The following is a 21420-nucleotide window of genomic DNA, read 5'->3' on the forward strand; positions in this document are numbered from 1 at the left end:
ATGCAGGTGGGTGGGTGGGGCATAGGGTGTGTAGAAACACCTTTAAAACTAAAAGTGAGGCAATCTCTTGAATCGCTTCTTTTCCAGTGTTCTGAATTTAAGAACAGAGGTAATTTGCATTCACTCATTATTCTTTAGCTCGTGCATTGTCTGTTGGAAATCCAGCGTTTGTGAGAATAATTTGCCCTGTGTAGCAAGGGGCACTTCCCCATACAAGTACTCCTTGTACTGCTTGTGTCCAGAAGCAACTTTAAGGCTAATAGCATTGTTCTCGCTCACCACACAAATTTAAAGCCATTGATAATAGCAACCAACAACTTTCACAGCAGTTGTGAAATACCCACAATAAGCCAGAAAGCCCAACAGTACATTTTCCAAGGTATTTTGTCGTTGTAAGTTGTGTCGTAGGAATGGTGGAAGTGGCCTAAGAGCAATGGGCTTGGTCCCTTACAGTCAACTGGCCTGCTGTTCCTTAGGGTTGAGGGCTCAGTTGTATCCTCCCTACAGCTCCAGAATAGTAGCTCTAAAACTTCAGCATGCCCAAGATTCAGCCAGAGGAGTAAGGGAAACGTTCAGGTTCTCCAGCACCACTTCCAGGAATCTGGTTCCATGGGCCCAAGTAGCTGAGCAGTGTGCAGTTTATCCATGGGCACCCTGGGTCCTCCGTGGCAGGTTGTCCCTGGACCAGCAGAAATACTGCTCCAGAATGTTTCACTCCTCCTATGTCATCTTTCTCAAGTGTGAGTGACATCAAGACAATTCTTGGAGCACCTCCTTCTGTGGGTGAGGCTGATAAACTCTGCCAAGGCACTAGTAGACAACTTGGTGTTCCTGAAGAGGGAATTGACCAAATGGGACCTCAAAGTCCCAAAAGAATCATTTACTTTTTTTTAAAAAGATTTTATTGGGGAAGGGGAACAGGACTTTATTGGGGAACAGTGTGTAGTTCCAGGACTTTTCCAAGTCAAGTTGTCCTTTCAATCCCAGCCGTAGTGGGCGCATTTACTTTTGTAATGTGTGTGTAAGTGGTTTGTTTTCAAGAAGTCTACTCATTTTGGCTTACGAATGAATAGTTTATGTCTTTGTTAAAGCTAAATATATTAATGAGGAACTTTATAGTACTTCCGGTAATGTGAGTATCAAAGTCCAGATTACTCTGTCCGTTTGTGTATGTCTTTTACCTGTAGACGGCCCATCAAGGCTTTCCTGAAGGTGGGATGCTCAGAGGTTACCCATGGAAAATCGGGCAATTACTACATCTTGCCTTGTCAGGACATTTTGAAGAAATAGCTTTACTGATAACGGGTATTAGGCACCCACATGATATATTTCATTTTAAATTAACATTTGATGAAATGAATTTGATGAAAAAATTTCATCAAGACTATTGATAACTCACGCTGTTTGTCTAGAATTGACTTGGAATTTTTTGTTAATTTTCTATTTTGAGAACCTTATATGCTCTTTGGTGTCCTCCTTTACCTTGACGTGACAGATCTGTGATTTATAGATCCCTTTACTTCAGCTTGTGCACATTTCTTCATAATAGGCAGCTGTTAACAGCCAGGGATGAGATGCTGGGTACCATCGGGTCAGGATTTATTTCCTGCAGGCAGAACCATATGCTTCCAAGGGGGGTGAGCTGACTCTCATTTTCTTTATGATACCAAACTCATGGTGATTTTCAAAGGGGCATGTACTTGGAGGTATTTTGCTCTGATAAAATTTAGGCAGACCATGTATTTTCTTATAGAAATCATTAGTACAATGATTATATATTCCTAATATTTTATGTGCTATTTTAGCTTAAATTACAACAGGGATTTTATGACTTTCAGAATGTTTGTATTTGCCCATAGGCACTTTTTTCTCCATAGATGCTCGTTGGGTAAATGACTTAACACTTCTCAAGTAGAAAAGAATGTTGTATTAATTTATTTGATCACTCATCTACCTCCTTGGAGAAGAAAATTAAGGCTGATTTTCTTACCTGAATTGAGAACAATCTTTAATTTAGCATGTTATGTTTGTAAGATCCAGTCCTAGGTATTACATGTTTCACTAAAATACGTAACTGTCATCTGGAGGTGACTTTCAAGTTAGGGAATAAAGATGTCACACATGAAGGTGAGAGAGACCTCTCATGATTCCCACTTGAATTCACATTTAACACCTATTTTTCCTTCTTGTCAAATGACATGTTTTTAAAAAATCCGACTGGATTTCATTTTGTTTCAGAAGTAATGGAACCTTTGAAGTACCTAAAGATACTTTTATATTTTACAAAGCTTAGCTTTAAGTGAATAAAGCTTATAGTTTCCATTTATATAATTTCTTTGTGGCATTTCTGTCAAGGTTTCAAGTCTTTTTGGAGGTTGCTGAGTTTATAAGGACTCAACCAAAACATTTATGAACACTTACTGTGAGCCTGTCGTCTCTCCTTTGTGTGGTACTTGTTTTGTTCTCAGTACCTAGCCTTCCTTTTCTGTGTACATAAGGGAGCATTTGTGAATCTTATTTATTCATAGTCTGCTTGATTTCCTCAGAGGGATTTTGATTATGCTGGGCTGACTTTTAAAGTCCTCTGTGGCTTTTCAGTCTTCCCTCCTGGTCCCTAATTTACATCCTCAGGACTCTACTCTCTGTGTGTGGAAAGCTCCAGCCTCCTAAGAACCTGGAGTCTGTAGCAAGTAAGATGTGTTCAAAGGCTTAATAATGTGTTTTTCTTTTGAAAATCAGGATCTTTAGATTGTGCACTTCATTTATGAATTTTAAACATCACAAGCATACAGGTCCAAAGCCTGAGGAAGGTGAAAAAGGTAGGTAGTAGGTAGGGCAACCAGAAAGGCAAAAAGCACACCTAAATCACTGGGTCTATACAATCGTTAAGGCCTCACCCATCTGCCATTACCAATTGTCAAAAGGTGGGAAAGGCAGAGGATATATTTATAAACTAATACTATTTCGTAGGTAATTTTCTTATAAACTCTTTCTTTGAAGCTCTCCATCACTTTAGTTACTTGGTGCCTTAGTGAAGGAGCTGTGAGGAAAACTTGACCCCTATACTTAACATTTGTTTTATGGGAGGTTTTTGTTACAAATGGATGTTCATTGTCCTAGTTTCCTAGCCCCTAACTTTCTACATTAAACTGTAAAAAAAAAAAAAAAAAAAAAAAAAAAGCTGATGTCACCATTTACAATAAATAAGTCCTAATGTCTTGTGAATTCAGAGCCTTGCCTGGGACAGGAAGATCTAATCTTCCCATTTGGTCAGAAGAAAACTGAAATGGTTCCAAGATGCAGGTTACTGAGGGAAGAGTCCTTTGAGTCAGCCAAAGGCTTGCTTTTCTATCCCTCCCTCTGACTTCACATACATGTCAGTGGAAGGCAGCTGGTGACTCTCACTGCTCTGGAGCCCCCTGCCACACCCTCCATTAGGCTGGCTTCCCTGACTCTCTGAGTGAAGAGCAGCAGAACCCCCACTTGTCCTGTCCCAGGGGCGTGTGCTTTCAGGAAATGGGCTGAGTGACTAGATAGCAGCTGGTGGGGAGATGAGAATGGACCTCCAGGGGCTTTAAAAAAAGGCCATGAATTCAGCTCTTGTCCCTGAGCTCCCATGGTTAAAACAGACTGGCAGCGAGGCTGGAGAGTGAGTAGGTGAGGAGCGGAGTCTCGTTTTTCCTGCTGTTTTCTTTGTGGCCTTGTAGTCCCATTTCCTGTTCTGCCCTTAGGTATCAATGCTGTTTCTAACCTTTAAAAGTCAAAGATTTGGCTTTTCTGTTACCCCATTTGTCTCCTGGCTGTTTCTGGCTTCTTTGTACTCTTGAGAGGCTCTGTCCCCATTGTACGTGGTGCTGTTACTAGCTTTTGGAATATGTATTCAACTAGCCTGTTAAGGAAGTAGGGGTCGGTTGTAGGGGAATTGTCAATTACACAGGCCAACCCCTTCTCAAATACAGTATTTTTTCTGCATGTTTATATGCAGGCATATGTCAAATATATTTTTAAAGGGAAAAATGCTTCACATGACAGGATTTGAATCTCTCTGTATAAAACCAGGTAAACTGAAGGAATGGATTTTTTTCCCCCAAACAATACAAATTTCTTAATTATAATGGGAGAGCAAAGTATATTTGGATCAACTGCAATAATAAGGAATAACAATAGGAGGAAAAACAATTATTCATTGTCTTGTGATTATTTCATTACAACTCATTCCTTTGTATTTGAAAGCAGCAGATGTATACTTAAGGAAAAAATACGAGTGTGAACTCATGATTTTTTTATTAGATAGATTTAGAAATAAACAGAGATATAAAAGCATGTGTTTGTATACACACACACACACACACATATACACACACACACATATTTATTTCTCTGTGTGTCTGTATTAGTTTGCTATGGCTGCTATAACAAAGTACCACAAATTTGATGGCTTAAAACAACAGAAATTTATTCCTGTATAGTTCTGGAGGCCAGCAGTCAAAATGGGTTTTAGGAGCTAAAATCAAGGTGTTAGCAGGGCAGTGGTTCCTCTGGAGACTCTAGATTCTCTAAGGAGAATCTGTTTCCTTGCTGTTTCCAGCCTCTAGCGCGGCTTCGTGACTTGCATTCCTTGGCTCTCGGCCCCTTCCTCCATCTGGTAGCATCATATCTTTTTGTTTTAAAACAATTAGTATTTTATTTTTAAAAATCAGTAACTCATTTTTCACTCCTTCTAACCTTATTTTTTGATGATAAAGTGATTACCAGTTAATTGATTACTATTGGTATATGTTGCTTTTTAAAAGATTTTTATTAAAATATAGCTAACATACAATATTATATTAGCTTCAGGCTTACACCATAGTTATTCAATATTTATAGACCTAAAGAAGTGATCACCATGATAAATTCGGCAACCATCTGACACTGTGCCACGAATAGCATAGTATTTTTTTCTCTCACTCTGCTTTCCTGAGTTTCTTATTTTCTGTCTCACATCTTGACACACCTGGAGAACCCAGGATAATCTCCTCATATCAAGAAACTTAATCACATCTTCGAAGTCTTTGCCATATAAAGCAACATTCACAGGTTTCTGGGATTAGAATGTGGACAGCATAAGAAGCCCTTTTTCAGCCTACTACAAGTATGTGTGTGTGTGTGTTTTTAAAATTTTCTTGCTTGGTCCCCTGAGCTGGTCTATGAACTGGTACCCCTAATACAATAAGCACACCAACCACCCAATGTCTAGTTCTTGTATCTAACTACTAAATAATATTCTTCACCAAAAGAAACCGTTTTTTTTGTTGTTTTTTGTTTTTTTAAATTTTTTTAAAGAAATGGTTGATACCAGAGAGAAGAAGCCTGGAACGTCCTACTATACCAGAAAGTAACGAGGTGCTCTGAGAATCATGGGGACATGTCAAAAAGACACAGAAACCAGCTCGAAAGAGCTTCCCTTGGTCCAAACTGGGCAATTTGAATATTGAAATAAATAACGAAGGTAGTGGATTACAACCCATTGGATAAAATAGTAAATTCTGTCCATATTGATAAAAATAAATAAACTTATAGTTTGAAAGTTTGGTGAGAAACAGGGTATGTACACAGTTTCTAAGTGTCTTTCCACAGTACACTAAGGAATGACAAAGAGAAAGACTTCAAGCGGGCAGAACCCAGTGACCACGATCCGTGATGGGACAGATTGAAATCCCGTGCCTCTAGATAGGCTGCAAAGAGAACAGCATCACTTCTGTAATATTCCTGTCACAGATGCGTAACATGATTTTAATCATGAGGAAATATAAAGACAAACCCAAGTTGAAGAACATTCTATAAAGTAATGGGCCTGTAATTTTCAAAAACGTCCTAGTCATGAAAATTAAGGACTGTATTAAGGACTGTACTGTATAGCGGGGTCTACATGACCAGTTGGAGGTTCTAGACTTCCCTGAAGGAGGATCTGGTTAGGCCATTTATTAATGGGCCCCTGGTTTAATTATTTAGGTCTGTCTTCTTGGGCTGTTGCATTCTGCAGAGAAAGTGCTTCCGATCTCCTGCCTGCAGGGTCCCGTCAAGGGTGCCTTCCACAGGCTGGGTGAGAGAAGAGCCTAAGCATCTTAACATCCAGCAAACAAATCCCTGTGTGCACCGAGGTATTCTTGTATCAATTGTGCCTGGTCTCCCCCAGGCCAGAGGTGTTCTTTGAAAAATCTCACCAGTGAATAAAGCTCCATTCTTTTGCCTGGATGGAGGAGGTGCAGTTGCCAGTGAAGTAGAGGTAGGGATCTAGGCATCTAATTGCTTGATAACTATTCTTTTTCACCAATCCTACTTGTTTTAGCCTCTCCTATCCTCTTCCCTTGGCCTTTGAGTATTCTGTGGTGTGACTTGGACTGCTTCTGTTTCCTTTTAACAGGATTTAAGTTACGTGTCCTCTCACACAACTTCCCATTTGTTCCAGCTAACTCTGTGAGCCGTCCGTAATGCATCAGTTTGCTAGGCTGCTATAACAAAGCACCACAGACGGGGGCAGCTCTGACAGCCAGAGAAAAAATTATTTTTGATCAAGATGTCAGCCTGGTTTGTTTCTTTTGAAGCCTCTCTCCTTGGCTTGCAGATGGCCGCCTTCTCCTTGTGTCTTCCTGTGATCCCCCTCCTGTGTGTGCCTGTGTCCTAATCTCTTCTTAGAAGGACGCCAGTCATACTGTATGAGAGCCCACCCTAATGACCTATAGAGCCTGTCTCCAGATACAGGCACATCTATGGCACCGGGGGGCTAGCACTTCAACATACGTGTTTTGGGAGGACATGTTTCAGCCCATAACACTACCCATTGCTTTTTGCAGCATCAGCGCCAAGCTGCTAGTCGCTGCCTGCACTTGACTTGGCATGGGGGGTGCCCCGTGTCCGTGGGCCTGACTTCTGCTGGGTGCTGAGAGCAGGTGGGGTTGAACGGGGTCAAGTGTGCAGTGTGACTGTTGGAATCAAGTGTTGGTTTTGAGTGAGTTGTGAAATATTATTTTTATATACTTTCATTGAGCTTTTAATCTTCTCTGGCCTAACGTACTTGAGAACACTTGGATGGGAGTAGGAGGCTCTCACGTCCTCTGAACATCATACTGCAGTTGCAGTGCTAAGGAAATGAAGGAGCATGCCACCTTCCTCAAACCCTGCTCTCAACCCTTATCTCCACCACGCCCTCCTCTGGCCCCATCCTTCCCCTCCCAAGTCAACTGAAAATTTTACTTCTAAAATTTGTGTACAGCTTTCTCCTCTCTCTCTCTCTCTCTCTCTCTCTCTCTCTCTCTCTCTCTCTCTCTCTCTCTCTCTTTTAAATGTAGGCAGTTAAAGAATTACTGTACATCAGTGGTGTTTCCCTTGTGTCTAAAATAGGTAATATAATCAATAACATCTTGAGGGGTGGATAAATGCAAGTGAAATTTCTTTGTATGTTTGAAAAACCATGTAAAATGTAAGGCTGAGATTTTCTTTGTTCCATACGTTTAATGGTGGACTTGAGTCTTTAGATGGAGGTGTGTTTTGGTGATCATATCGTTATAATTTTACCACAAGGAAAAGATCTGTGTGATTCCTCCTTAATGAAATATCTGTGGAAGTGGTTCAGAAGTGTGAAGAATCTTTCTGCTTCAGAATTAGAAGGGACCTTAGAGATACATTTGAATAGCACTCTTTATCAATAGGGGAGCTGAAGTCGAAAGACTAAACATTAGTGAGACTGAGTGGAAGTCCCAGCTGGGATTTAAGGCTGGATCATCTGACAGCAGACCATTTGCTAATGTTACTTCATACCCTATATTTATTAATGAGATTTTTGTTTCTAAAATGACTGTGATAAAACAGACAATACATTTTATTCAATTAGTAATACAGAAGGAAAAAGGAGCGCTGCATTATATGGGTCTTCCATCAAGCTGATTGTTTTAAATATTATTTTTCAAAGACCTTCAAAAATGAATAGAGATGGCTGAAGATTTATAACCCTGGTCGTGGGAAGAAGATGCATTAGTGGGGCTCACAGCTTTAAGAGTAACTAATGTAAGCAGAATGAATTTTGTTTCACTAGGCAACTTGGGGGAGTGTTAATGCTTTGATTGGACCTGAATGTTGGGTTTAGGGTTTCCCACAATTGTCATAGTATGGAATGCTTTGTTAGAATGGAGCCCTTTAGTATATTTTGCTCCTGGTTAGAGCATTCCCCCAAAAGGTTTTGTTTTCTAGTACCGTAATCATGGAGGATGTTTTCTTTAGCATTTTCTTTCCTGTTGTTTTCTTTTCTGAGAGTCTGAACATGCCTTGGACACTGCTTCACGTTCCAGCCTCAGCACAGGGTGCTCTGTGTGTCAGGATCAGCATGCCCTGGGAGCCTTGTGGGACTGTAGAGTCTGACCCACCCCAAACCTGCTAAGCTGTATTTGTCACACAATTCCAGGTGATTCGTATATACAGTAAAGTATGGGAAGCATTGATCTAGAGTAGTAAGTAGTAAGTAGTAAGTAGTAAGATTCACAAAATCTGGTCTCTGGATCAGCAGGATTAGCATTACCTGCAAACTTGCTAGAAAATGCAAATTCTCAGGCCAAACATCCCAGACCCACTGAGTCAGACTCTTTGAATGACACCCCCCCATCCCCGCATCCCTGCCCGCCAGAATGTGTTTTAACAAGCCCTGTAGGTGGTGCTCATTCATGCTCAAGTTTGAAAATCACTCTAGAGCAATGTTTCCAATAGTTTTGATCATGACTCAAAAATACATTTTCTATCATGACCCAACACACACACACAACATTTTATAAAACAATGCTTATCTTACTATGTGCTGTCTACTCTGATTTTTTCAGTTTCGTTCTGTGAAATATGTATGTGTGTATATAAACTTACTCATATAAAAATCTCGTCACGACCCACACAACTGATTGCACGAGCACTAATGGGTTGTGAACTGCAGTTTGAGGCCAGATGCTCTTGGCCTGGGTCTCTTAATCTTCTTTTGTGCTGTGGCCCCTAGTGACAGTCTGGTAAAGCTCTGGATCTCTTGTCAGGATAATACTTTCTAAATGCATGCAATAATATACATGGAGCTGCAAAAAAAAAAAAAACAAACAAAAAAACAAAAAAAAACACATACAAACAAAAAACAAAACAAAAAAACAATTATATTGGCTATCTAAATGTTTAACAAATTAGTGATATGGTAATATGTTATCTGTCTTTATTCATAATAAGATTTAGTGGTGGATCTAGTAACTACTATTGTTTCAAAGCAGGGGTGAGTATAAATGGTAGTTAACGATATCTGCAGTAACTGTCATGTGATGTGAAAATGGCTATGATTTCTATTGGTGACGAAGTTAGAACTACTAACTACTAACTACTAACTACTGATGATAGTGCTGTGGTTTGTTGCATGCATTGACATTTGAAAAAAAATGCTAAATTTCAGCTTAAGGTGAGTGAAAGTAAAGTTGTGTTGTTTCCCCCCATCTAACTTCAGACTTCTAGAGTTCCACTGACAGACCCCCACGGAACCGAGGTTAAGGACCCTTGCTCAAGAGGCACCCTTCTTTAGAGTAGCGCTCAGGCTCTAGATTGAGATTGACTCAATAGTACGCCCCAAAATTATCTCCTGGGAATTTCTTAGACCTGGTACTTCATCAATGGCATGTTTTTCTTTTGTTTTGTTTTCGAGACCTATAGCAATGGATTTTTTCTTTAGAATTTTCTTTTCTGTTGTTTGACTGAGACCTTGGGAGATCACCTGGAAGCCCAGATCCACGCTATTGATAGCATCCCTTCCTTCTCTAGTCTCCTCCATCTCAGTCCGTGTACCCAGTTGCTGAAGCCTGATTTCTGGGAGTCGTTCTCTGTGTCATGGGTTCTGGATTCAGGTTATGAATCTGGGACCTACAATTTCCTGGCTGTATAACCTTGGTCAAATGAATGAGCCACTCGTTGTGTCCTGTTCGCCACCTGTGAGACTAGGATGAGCATAGTGCTGGCCTCAGAGCCTTGTTCTCAGCATGAAATGAAGGATCCCATGTATTGTGTTAAACAGTGCCTGGCCTGTAGTAAGTAGTTAGTAAATGTTATCCATTATAATTATCCTTGATTTCTTCCTTTCCCTCACTCCTTAAATGCAGTTTATCAGAAAATTTACATAGATCCTCTCTACAAAATATATCTGAAATTCATCTACTTCTGTTTTTATCATCATCATTGTCGTCTAAGCTTTCACATTCCCTCCTTTGGACTCCTAACTGGTATCTCTGCTTCCTCTTGATTCACTCCAATCCATTGCCCTATAACACTGTATAATGTTTTAAAAGTGGAAATGATGTTTTTTAAAATGGTAAGGAACTACTGTATGTTTAAAACCTTTTGGATCTTGCCACCGAGCTTTTCCTTGTCCTGCACACCCTGTGTTGTTAGCCCCTGCCTCCCTCCTGTCCAACGTCACTTCCTGCTGTGCTCTTCTGATCAGCCCCTGAGCTTGCCCATTTACCCACAGTTCCTTCTGTGGCCACGCTGGCCTGCTCTCGGTTCTTGGAGTAGCCTAGTCCTTGCATACTTGAAGGCCATGGCTTTAAAGAAGGCCATCCCTCTGCTTAGATGGATGTTTCTGTGCTTCCCCAGCCTCTCGTTTTTCTCAACTCTGCAGGTATTAGTTCCTCAGAGAACCTTCCCTAAACACCCTACCTAAATGAGGGCACCGAGTGCCTCTCTTACCAGCCTGAAAATTCCCTAAACACATCAAAAAATTAATATTTCCTCTCTATTGGGGAAAAGGATAATTAACAATCTCTGATTATCAAGCATGTAACTTCAAGAGGAGCCTACACCTTTTCCAGAAAGATAAATGTTACACCTTATGACCATTAAATGATTATAGTGCTATTTTCAGAAATTGCTGATTTAAACTTCTACAGGCTTGCTCTTTGATATTGGTGTACAAGAACAGAGAGAGGCCTGCCCCCTGAACCTGTGTGCAGTGGGGCAATGGGTTAATCGTAATCCAATCACGGGCCTTTTCTGCTGTCACTCATTTCTGGTCCAAAGGGTACTGAGGTAATAAAATTTCCCTCTTTGAAGTAGTTGCCTGATTGCTGATAAAACTCTTCGTGTTTCTTTCTCCTAAAATGAAGGGCCATTTGCTGCTCAGACATGAGAAAAGACGTCTCATTAAATTAGAGGGTGGAAACCAGTGTGGGTAATACTGTCTGGATCCTGGTTAATTTTTGAGTTTGGAGTAAAGAGGCAGAATCATAACTTCCTGATTGGACTGGGTCAAGTTTCTTTGTGTTTTAAAATTTTTACCTTGTTTTCATTTTTAATTAATCCTAGGCCAGAGAAGGGAGGCACTCCTAATTTTTGTCAGTTGTCTAGAGCAATCAGGAAGAAGGTTGTAGGAATTCAGAATCATGATGTGAACCACTTTCACACTCTCCTTTGTAGTTTTTCTGTCAAATAGGGGACTTTTAGGAATTCTAAAGTCCACTGGGACAGACGCTGAAATTTAGGCCAATTAATATGAATGGGATGCCTTGCTCTGCTATTCTGTGCCCTGTCTGGCAAATGATGTTCCTGATTCAATAAAAATATGGTCTCTTTGGGGGAAACTCTACTTTTTGTTGTGTGCAGAACCTACACACAGAAATGTTCTTGGTATGGGCTGTGGGTAATGATAATCATTTGGAAAATGATGTGTCTAAAAATAAAATACAGTTTTCTAATTACAGAAAAGTAGCATAAACCTAATTTTTAAAATTCCACCATAATTGTGTCTCTCAATCAAGCCAAACTTCGTATTTTTCTTATTCCCATATAGATGTTCATGTTTCACATTTTTTATATAGTTGTAATCTTGCAGTGATCATCTTGTATTTTGAGTTTCGTCATGGTATGTTTTTCATGTTTCATTTTTAATGGCTACGTTGCATACTATCAAGTAGATAAGTCATAATTGCTTAACCATCCTCTCGTTGGTTGTTTTGCTTTATGGTGTATTTTTAATGCTATCTCTGTTTTGTTCTTATTTTGCAGGCAGAGACATTTGTTTGGGTTAACAATGCGTCAGCACATTCCCAGAGTGTTGCCAAGGCCAAATATGAATTTTTATTTGGCAGATCTGAAGAGAAAACTCCAGATACTAGTAAGTATTTTCTTACCTTCCTCCTTTTTTTATAACAAATATGAGGCGCTAATGAAATTTCAAATCTCAGAAGCTGTGACTTCTTCAAAGCAAGAACTGGCCTGAGATTACCTAGAACAGGGTACAAGAATCACATCTTATATTTCTGAATTCTGCATCTTAGGAAGATTGTATTTATGAACGATTAAAACAAAGAAGTTCACAGAGGTAGAAAGGCAGCAATGCATGTGAAGAAAAGTACTCAATCAGGAGATGATAAAGGGGATATTAGCATGTCTTGAGAGTTAGACGGGAAAGGGATATTGCATGAGGTTAAGAGTATGGCCTCTGGAGGTAGACTTCCTGAGTTTGAATTCTGGCCGTGTAACTAATGAGGATATGACCTTGAGTAAGTTACCCAATCTATTAGTGCCTCATATTTGGGCCTCAGTTTTCTCATCTGTAAAATGGGTTTATGGTGACACATGTCTCAGGATTCTTTTGAGGATTAAGTAAATCGATGTATGTAAGGATCTCAGAACCACACTCTGCATATAATAACTGCTGTAAAAGTATATGCTGCTGTTATGATTTATCATAATTATCGTCGTCATCATCATCGTCATATCCCTGACCTTTGAAGTTGACATTGGGGAATGCAAACCTAACTTTCCTCAACTCTGTCAGTGTCTGAGACTGATTTCTGCTTTGGGTAGACTAACAGTCTGACCTAATGTAGCTGTTGTTCAGTTGAAAAATTCAAATAATAACTACATTTTTGACATGTCAGATGGGATTATATAATGGACCCCATAATATTTGGGGATATCAAAAATACAGTGAATTTGCAGCCATTTAATAATTCCTTTTACCTTAATAATGAATATTTATTAGATAGTTCAATAATTGGGGACTGTTAATGAAGTGTAAAATAGCTAAGTTACTTTTAAAAAATCATTCTGCATTTATCACAGTGTCCTCACTTGCTATTTATCGTGTGACATAAATACCTAACTATTCTGGGCTATAGGTTTGGGGCACTTAATCATCTATTCACTATTTCTCAGTCGGGGAATACTGGTTATGGTCACTCCAATACTGTTTAAAACTCCCTGTAGGCATAGTCTTAACTTTGATTAACTTGGAATGCCACATTGTGATTTTGTGCTGATTAAGCTTTTTCTTTTTTCTTTTTTGACTTTGAGAAAACATGATTTTTACTTTGTTATGTAGAAGTAATATCCAATGTCTGCATAGTCCTCTGACTTATTGGTGAGTGAGTTTGGTTCTTCTTTATTCATAGGTTTTGAGTAGTTTTCTCTGTACACCTGCGGCAAATCAAAATGTTTTAAACCTTATGTTCCTTATTTACCTCGGTAAAAATGGTTGGAATTATTATCTTAGTGTGATATTATTCTGTAGGTGTGAATGTGTGCATGCATTTATTGAACAGTGATGTTTAATGAGCATTTACTATGTGCTGGGCACTGTGAGGGTGCAAAGAAGTAGAAGACATGGTTCTTGCCCTTTTGGGGTTTATTCTTTGGTCAAGGAGAAACATGTCTGTAGTGTCTCTGGAAGGAGGGAGTGATCATTTTCTATGTGCTGGTGATGGCTTTGTGGAGGAGGTAGAAGTTGAACTTGTTCTTAAATGACTAGGATTCTGATATATAGAGTTTGGGGGAGGGTATTTCCGATTGAGGAAATGGTATGAACAGGGAAGGGTGTGGTGGCAGAAAATATAAATTGTTTGAAGAACGGGGAGAAGACTAGCCTGGTTGGATTCAAAGCATATCAGTGAGAGATAAATCGAGAAATATAACCATTAAGAAAGGGGTAGAATCTTGTAGGGCCTTCTCAGGCAGGGTAAAGAGTTTGTATTTTATCCAGATATACAGAAAGGAAGTGACAAGTACTGTTTTAAATAGTTAAATGAAGATGGATTGATCTAGAAATTGGAATAGGCACCAGAAGCTGTTGATGACCGTAGGAGGGTAAAAGATGCAAGTTCATAACTGACTTTTGGAAAGTACTCTTTTCCTGTCTTCACAAAGAAATGGTGGCACATTTTTATCATTTCAAAAAATACTCTTGAAGTTTCTTTATATAGGCCATTCCTCTGTCATAAAAACAGTGCCCTAACTCAGAAGACCATAGGGAAAGGCAGTAGAGAGAGAGAGAATAGGACAGTATTTCTATTTAAATTTGATTGCTAGACATACCTCTGCCCCCACAGGATTTTGTAAAAGCGGATTTAATAAGTGACAAACTATCTAAGTGCTTCAGAAACAGCCAGCTGGAGAAATGGAAATGCTGACAGTGACTTGAATGCGTCCCCAGTGATACTCAGGTGGCCTCACCTGAGATGAGTGTGGTCAGGTGGTCCACGATCCCCAGACAGACCCAAGGAAAGTGTTGCTGCTGTAGGGAGAGAGGCTAAGACTTTGCCACTGAGCACGGCCTTAACATGCATCGTAGGTGGCAGACTCTAGGGAAAACAATTCAAGATTATTTGCAAGCTGTTGCTTATTGCAGGGATCTTGAATCCATGACAGGAGTTGAGGGTATTGGATGGGGTAGATGAGAACGTGCGAACAGTGGGAAGAATCCCATGCGGGGAAATTAAGATCTGGGTTCTCATTATCTGTTCATTAATATAGTGAAAGGAAATAGGGGACCGTGCTTCTTTGGTTTCTCTGTTCCCTGCTGCTTTCTGGGAGCTGTCGCAGCTTTCAGGAGCTTTTCAAGAGCTAGAGCAGTAGTTGGTAATTGTTGAGAAGCTCTGGGCTCTGTGACATCAGCTATGGTTGAATGAGGAGGCCGAGAGTGACCAGAGGTAGGGTCCCCTCCTCCATTTTAGTCAGCGGTTGGAATATTCGTGGAGCGGTACTGAACTGCAAAGAGATGAAAAAGAGGTATCATAGGAGCCTCACCTAACCATAAGGCCTGTATTGTTAGGGCTTGGGGGACAGTGCCTTCCAGACTTCCCACTCACCACCCCTGTTCTCTGGGTTGGTACCCTTAGATGACCAGTGTGGCTTTCCTGTGCTGGTCAGGTTGAGGACACTCTAATAGGAGGGTGGCTTCATTTGGGGAAAGTACATTCATTGACGTGTACCTAAGGCAGTATCAGATGGCCGGGGTCAATCGGTCTCTCTCTTTTGGTCAAAATCCAGAAGGAAGAAATGTTCCAGAGAGCCTTTGAACAAGAGTTCTCAACTTATAGGGAGAACAAGTGACTTTGGAAGTGAAAGGGCCTGTGGTAAGAAGGGCAGTCGACTTCTTATATTAACTCTTGGAAGTTTACAAAATCTCACTCCTGCGTTCTCTATTGATTTATAGACTTTTTAAAGATAAGTGGGTGAGGAAATGAACTTCAGAGATATTAAAGAACTTGCCCAGGGCACATAGTTTAGATGCTTTAGAACCAGGTGGAGGCCAGGGAGGCGGCAAGGCGTTGGGGATTGATACACTAGTTTCCAGAGCTCTGAGGGGAGGAAAAGTCACCCATTTGGAATTGAAACCCCCGGCTGCTGATATAGGGTCTCCCTGTATCTTCACATGGTATCTAGAAAGTGACACAGAGCTGGGGTTGGACTGGTGAAACCCCACAAGTTATTGCTGAACTAAATGCAAAACCACCCTGAGAGACCCTTTCACAGCTCGGGACATAGCTGACTCCCATATTCATAAATACATCAGTGATCCCTGAAATCAATGTGCTCACCATAAAATGGTATATAGACTGCAAAAAGGAGGGCACTTCTGTGGGAGGGGAAGTCACCATACATAACGGATAGGGAAATCGAGACCCAAAGAACTAGAGGTAATAGAATATTCTGAAACTATAAAATAGGTTTGTTTAAAAGATAAAAGAGGGAAAAGAAACCATTATGATAAAAGAGGATAGTAGGAAGGAGAGATGTGCCTATTTGAAGAAGAACCAAATATAACTTACAGAAAATGAAAACTATACATAATGAAATTTTTAAAAATGGTTTGGTTAAGTATACATTATTGGGTTTACATTTGGTGAGGACTGATGAATTGTTCTTTGATCCCTGCTTCCCTGACCTCCCCCCCCCCTCCCCGCTTATTAAGTGTTATCTGTAAAAAAACATGAAAAGAGTGGAGGGAAAAAAAGACCATCCATAATTCCAAGCAATATGCTCTCACTTTGGTAAAGTTTACTTCTGATTTTTTTCTGTTTGTACTATGTTCCAAACCCAAAAGTGCACACACGTTTCTCCATTATTCAGTGAAAATACCTGAGTAGATCCTCCGTCCTGGCCATTGTCCTAGGTCTTGGGGATAGAGCCCCGAACAACACTGAAATCCCTGTTTAGCAAATTGCTCAACAGAAAGACTGTTCCAGTTCCCATTCTCCTCTGCGGTTCCTTAACGCTCACCTCCCACGTAGTCTTCAGCACTAATTATCTTAACACAACGTGTACCAAATTAGATAGGGGAAAATGGATTGATTAGCCTTTCATTCCCCCAGATGGAGGCATTTATTTCTTATTTTAAATACGAATTTTAGGTTTTTATTACTATAATAATACTTGTGTATAATCTGAAAAATATAAACTTTACCACAGTGTACACGGCCCGAAGCGAGAGCCACCTTCTGTCCCACTTTCCACCCCGTCTCTGAAGAGCACAAGGAGACCACTTTGGTTTCTGTCATCCTCATGAGCCCTGACTCATCATGAAACTAGGACTCCACGCCTCTCTCTCCTTCCCAGTGCAGCAGCTACTTTTTTTTTTTTCCTGGAAATGTATTTCAACCAACAGCAGTGACTTGATTATTGCTTTCTTCTTCTACCCTTTCTTTTTCCTTCTACTTTTGTTTTTAAAGTTTTTATGGTAGTTGTCTCATTGATAATATGCTTACATCTGTTATTTCTTATCTATTTTTAAAAAAAGTATTAATTCTGTAATACTACACGTGAGGAATTTGGCTCACATTCTGTCTACCCCCATACCAAAAGTTGTATTTTTATTTTCTTGATTACATTTATGGTTTTTAAATATTAATGTTTGAAACTCTGTTTCTTCAGCCACTGATTGACACTAAGGGTCATCTCGTGGCACTCTTATGTAAAATGAGGGGCAGTGAGCGGCTCTGCGTTTCCCTTCCAGCTTTCCTCCCCCATGCTAAACCTCCAACCATGTTACCTTTACTTACAAGGCACATGGCATTTCCATTTTGTTCTATAACTATAACGGCAAAGTCTTGTGTGCTTTCACTGCAGGTTGCTCTGAAACTTTTAAACCTAGCATCAGCATTTACAGAATGCTGCATCCAAGTTGTATAGTTAGACTTGAAGTGAAAGAGAAGTAGATTCTATGTCCCTGACCTCCGCTGCTTAGGGGCTACCGTATTTCCCTGAAAAGGAGGCCTAGCCAGACCATCAGCTCTAATGCATATTTTGGAGCAAAAACTAATATAAGACCCGGTCTTATTTTATAATAATATAAGACTGGATATAATATAATACATTATATTATAATATAATAGCAGGGGGGAGGAAGAGTGGGGGGAGGGGGCCCAGATGGCCACAGTTGCCTGACTGATCATCATGTCTTCACTTTATCACTAAGTATAACTGTACTATATGTAACAGGCACTTCATTCCCATCTTGAAGACATTCTTCTCAGAACCTTCTGACAACTTGATCTAACTTGTGCCAAAAGTTTTCTAGGCCTGTATGTAGCTGTTCTCCTTTGTCTTTAACAAAATTCTTTATTGAATTCTTGGTTAAATGTACGACTTCTTAGATTCCACGGCACATTCTTGGATTCCGTATTTTTTTTTTTTTTTTTTTTTTGCTAGAGTATATCCTTTAGTAATACTTTCAGAGAGGTTCTGGGATGGGTGACGTTCGTGAAGCGTTGTATGTCTGAAAATGACCATTTTGTCTTTATGCGTCACTGCTCATTTCCCTGGAATGGAAGTCTAGGTTCAGCTCACTTCCCTTCAGAACTCTGAAGCATCAGTCTCCATCGGCATCCATGGTTATTGATGAGACTGATGCTGGCCCCTGTGTGTAGCAGTAACATTTTGAGATACTCATCTGTTCCTTCTCTCTGGACACTTTGAAGGGTTCTCTCTCCCCAGCCCTCTGACATGTCAGGAGGCATGAATCTTGAATTGTTCTCTCTGCATGGCACTTTTTGAGCACCTGCAGTCATGTCTTTTCTTAGCTATGGAAACATTTGTTCTATTATTTTTTTTATTATCCTCCCTCCACTTTTTTGTGGTTTTTACTTCTGAAATTTGTAATAGAGGGATATTGGTTCTCCTGGATTAGTTTTCTTTCGTCTCTTAATTTTTCTCTCCTATGTTAAAATATTATCTTCTTTCTGATAACATTTTTATTTTGATTATTTATAATTTCAAGAGCTCTTTTCCATCCTCTGATCACTCAGTTGAATCCCTCTAAAGAATTCATTAGAATTTTCTTCATAAGATTGCCTTCTGTTTCTGGAATTTCTGCTTCATCGAGGGTCCATTCTGTTTCATTAACTCTTTGAACTTTTCTTGGAAGCCACTGTTTTTCCCTAAATGTTGTTTGGAGTTTCTTTTTCTCTTCATATGCATGAATGAAACCTAAGTTCCCAAATACAGATAGCTAGGATTTCTGTGTATGTGGAGAGTGTGTGTCCCTAGCAGGCCTCTTCCCTGTGTATAGAGGGGAGCTGAGAAGAACCTCAGGGAGCTGGGTTGAGGTGTGTGGACTGACACAGGGTGGGCTGCCTGTTATGTTATACCCAGGCTAAGTGCCTGATGTGGGCAAGCCCCTAGGCAGGGCCGGGGGAGGGGGGTTGCAGAGGCGCCACCATGGGAAGCTGTTCTGGAGATAATTCTTCAGTGAACCACAGTTGACATATGTTCTGCTTCCCATTCCAGGTATGGATACCTGACAATTGTGGGCTTTCATTTCCCTCTGTGGCTTTACCATTAGGATAACTGAGGCCTTTTGGATTGGTATGGGTTTTGAATTCAGCTGTACTTTGTGGATGGTTATAATCCCATCCTGTTTAGTCTCACAAACTCATTAAAATCTTTGGCTTAATAATGTTCTTTTTGTTGTCACTGTTATGGATTTGTTTTCTTTTGAAATTTGTTGTTGTCATTTTATTAGGACTTAGAGAAGGAGAGGAGGCAAACTCGTGTTCATGTCTGCCATAGTGACCCACGAGCCTGAATAATTCTTTTTTTCCTGCAGTTTTGTTATAATTAAATACAGTTACTTAAGGTGTGCAGTGTAAGGATTTGATATATGTGTATATATTGTGAAATGATTGCCACATTAAGGTTAGTGAGCATATTCATAATTCCAAAGACCATCCATAATTCTAAGCAATATGCTCTCACTTTGGTAAAGTTTACTTCTGATTTTTTTCTGTTTGTACTATGTTCCAAACCCAAAAATGCACACACGTTTCTCCATTATTCAGTGAAAATACCTGAGTAGATCCTCTGTCCTGGCCATTGTCCTAGGTCTGGAACCTAGGCAACTATGTGAGATAGGCAACTGTCTCACATAGTTGCCATTTTATGTGTGTGTGGGGGCGGGGGGGGGCGGCTGTGAGCACATTCAAGATCTACTCTTTTAGCAAATTTAATGTATACAAAACAGTATTGTTAACTATAGTCACCAAACTACACTTTACATCCCCAGAACTTATTCATTTTTTAACTGGAAGTTTATAGCCATTGACCAGCATCTCCCCATTTCCCCACCCCCAGCCCCAGCTAACCACTAATGTACTCTGTTTATACCAGTTTGTCTTTTTTAGATTCCACATACAAGTGAGATCACCCGGTATTTGTCTTTCTCTGTCTCACTTATCTCACTTAGCATATTGCCCTCAAGGTCCGTCCCTGTTGTTGCAAATGACAGAATTTCCTTCTGTCTCATGGCAGAATGACATTTCATTGTATATATATACTACGTTTTCTTTATGCATTCATCTGTCGATGAACACTTCAGTTCTTTCCATGTCTTGGCTATTGTAAATATTGCTGCAATGGACATGGGGGTGCAGATACCATTTTGAGATACTGATTTCATTTCCTTTAGATATACGAGGTCTGACAATTAAATTCACGAACTTGTTCTTGATATCAAAGGGATTATTTATTATGAATTTTTACCAACTGGACAAACAGTTAACTAAGTTTACTATTTGGAAGTGCTGAAAAGGCTGCGTGAAAAAGTTAGACGACCTGAACTTTTTGCCAACAATTCATGGCTCTTGCATCACGACAATGCACCAGCTCACACGGCACTGTCTGTGAGGGAGTTTTTAGCCAGTAAACCAACAACTGTATTGGAACACCCTCCCTACTCACCTGATCTGGCCCCTATTGACTTCTTTCTTTACCTGAAGATAAAGGAAATATTGAAAGGAAGACATTTTGATGACATTCAGGACATCATGGTAATACGACGACAGCTCTGATGGCCATTCCAGAAAAAGAGTTCCAAAATTGCTTTGAAGGGTGGACTAGGCACTGGCATCAGTGCATAGCTTCCCAAGGGGAGCACTTCAAAAGTGACCCTAGTGATATTCAGCAATGAGGTGTGTAGCCCTTTTTCTAGGATGAGTTCACGAACTTAATTGTCCCACCTCGTATACCCAGAAGTGAGCTTGCTTTTCAATGGATTTATTGAGATAAAACTTATATACCATAGAATTAACCCATTTAAAGCATACAAATGTAGTGGGTTTTAGTGTGTTCACAGAGTTGTGCATCCATCACCAGCTCCCCAAAGACCGCACGCATTGGCAGTCACTCTGTGTCCTCCTCTCTGCCGTCACTAGTCAAGTACTAATTTTTTTTTGGTCCCTGTAGATTTGTTTATTCTGGACATTTCATATAAATGGAATCATATGTGGTTTTTCGGGACTGGCTTTTTTCACTTATCATATTGTTTTCATCCATGTTATAGCATGTATCACTACTTTATTTTGCAATAAAAAGTTGTGGAATAGTATTCCCTTACCTGGGTAGACCACATCTTATGTATCTGTTCATCATTTGATGGACATTTGGTTGCTTCCACTTTTTGGCTGTTATCAATAATGCTTTTATGAACATTCATGAACAGGTTTTTGCGTGGATGTATGTTTACATTTCTCTTGGGATGTACGTGTACATTTCTCTAGAAGTAAAATTGCTGGATTGCATGGCGAGTCTGTGTTAAGCCTTTTAAGGAATTTGTAAATTGTTTTTTTCCACAGTGGCTATAGCATTTTGCATTCCCACCAG

The 21420-nt window shown here is 40.0% G+C and overlaps 1 protein-coding gene across 1 annotated transcript in view; it reads left to right on the forward strand.

Annotated features, from left to right (window-relative positions):
* The window catches only part of PSD3 (pleckstrin and Sec7 domain containing 3), a 366738-nt gene that overhangs the window by 46494 nt on the left and 298824 nt on the right, over positions 1-21420 (forward strand). The window contains exon 2 of the mRNA XM_081046336.1: positions 12049-12157. Within this exon, the coding sequence (XP_080902462.1) occupies positions 12049-12157 (109 nt within the window). The remainder of the gene's footprint in view (positions 1-12048; positions 12158-21420) is intronic.

This window comes from Rhinolophus hipposideros (assembly GCF_964194185.1).
Source record: "Rhinolophus hipposideros genome assembly, chromosome: 4".
In the NCBI taxonomy this organism is placed as follows: domain Eukaryota; kingdom Metazoa; phylum Chordata; class Mammalia; order Chiroptera; family Rhinolophidae; genus Rhinolophus; species Rhinolophus hipposideros.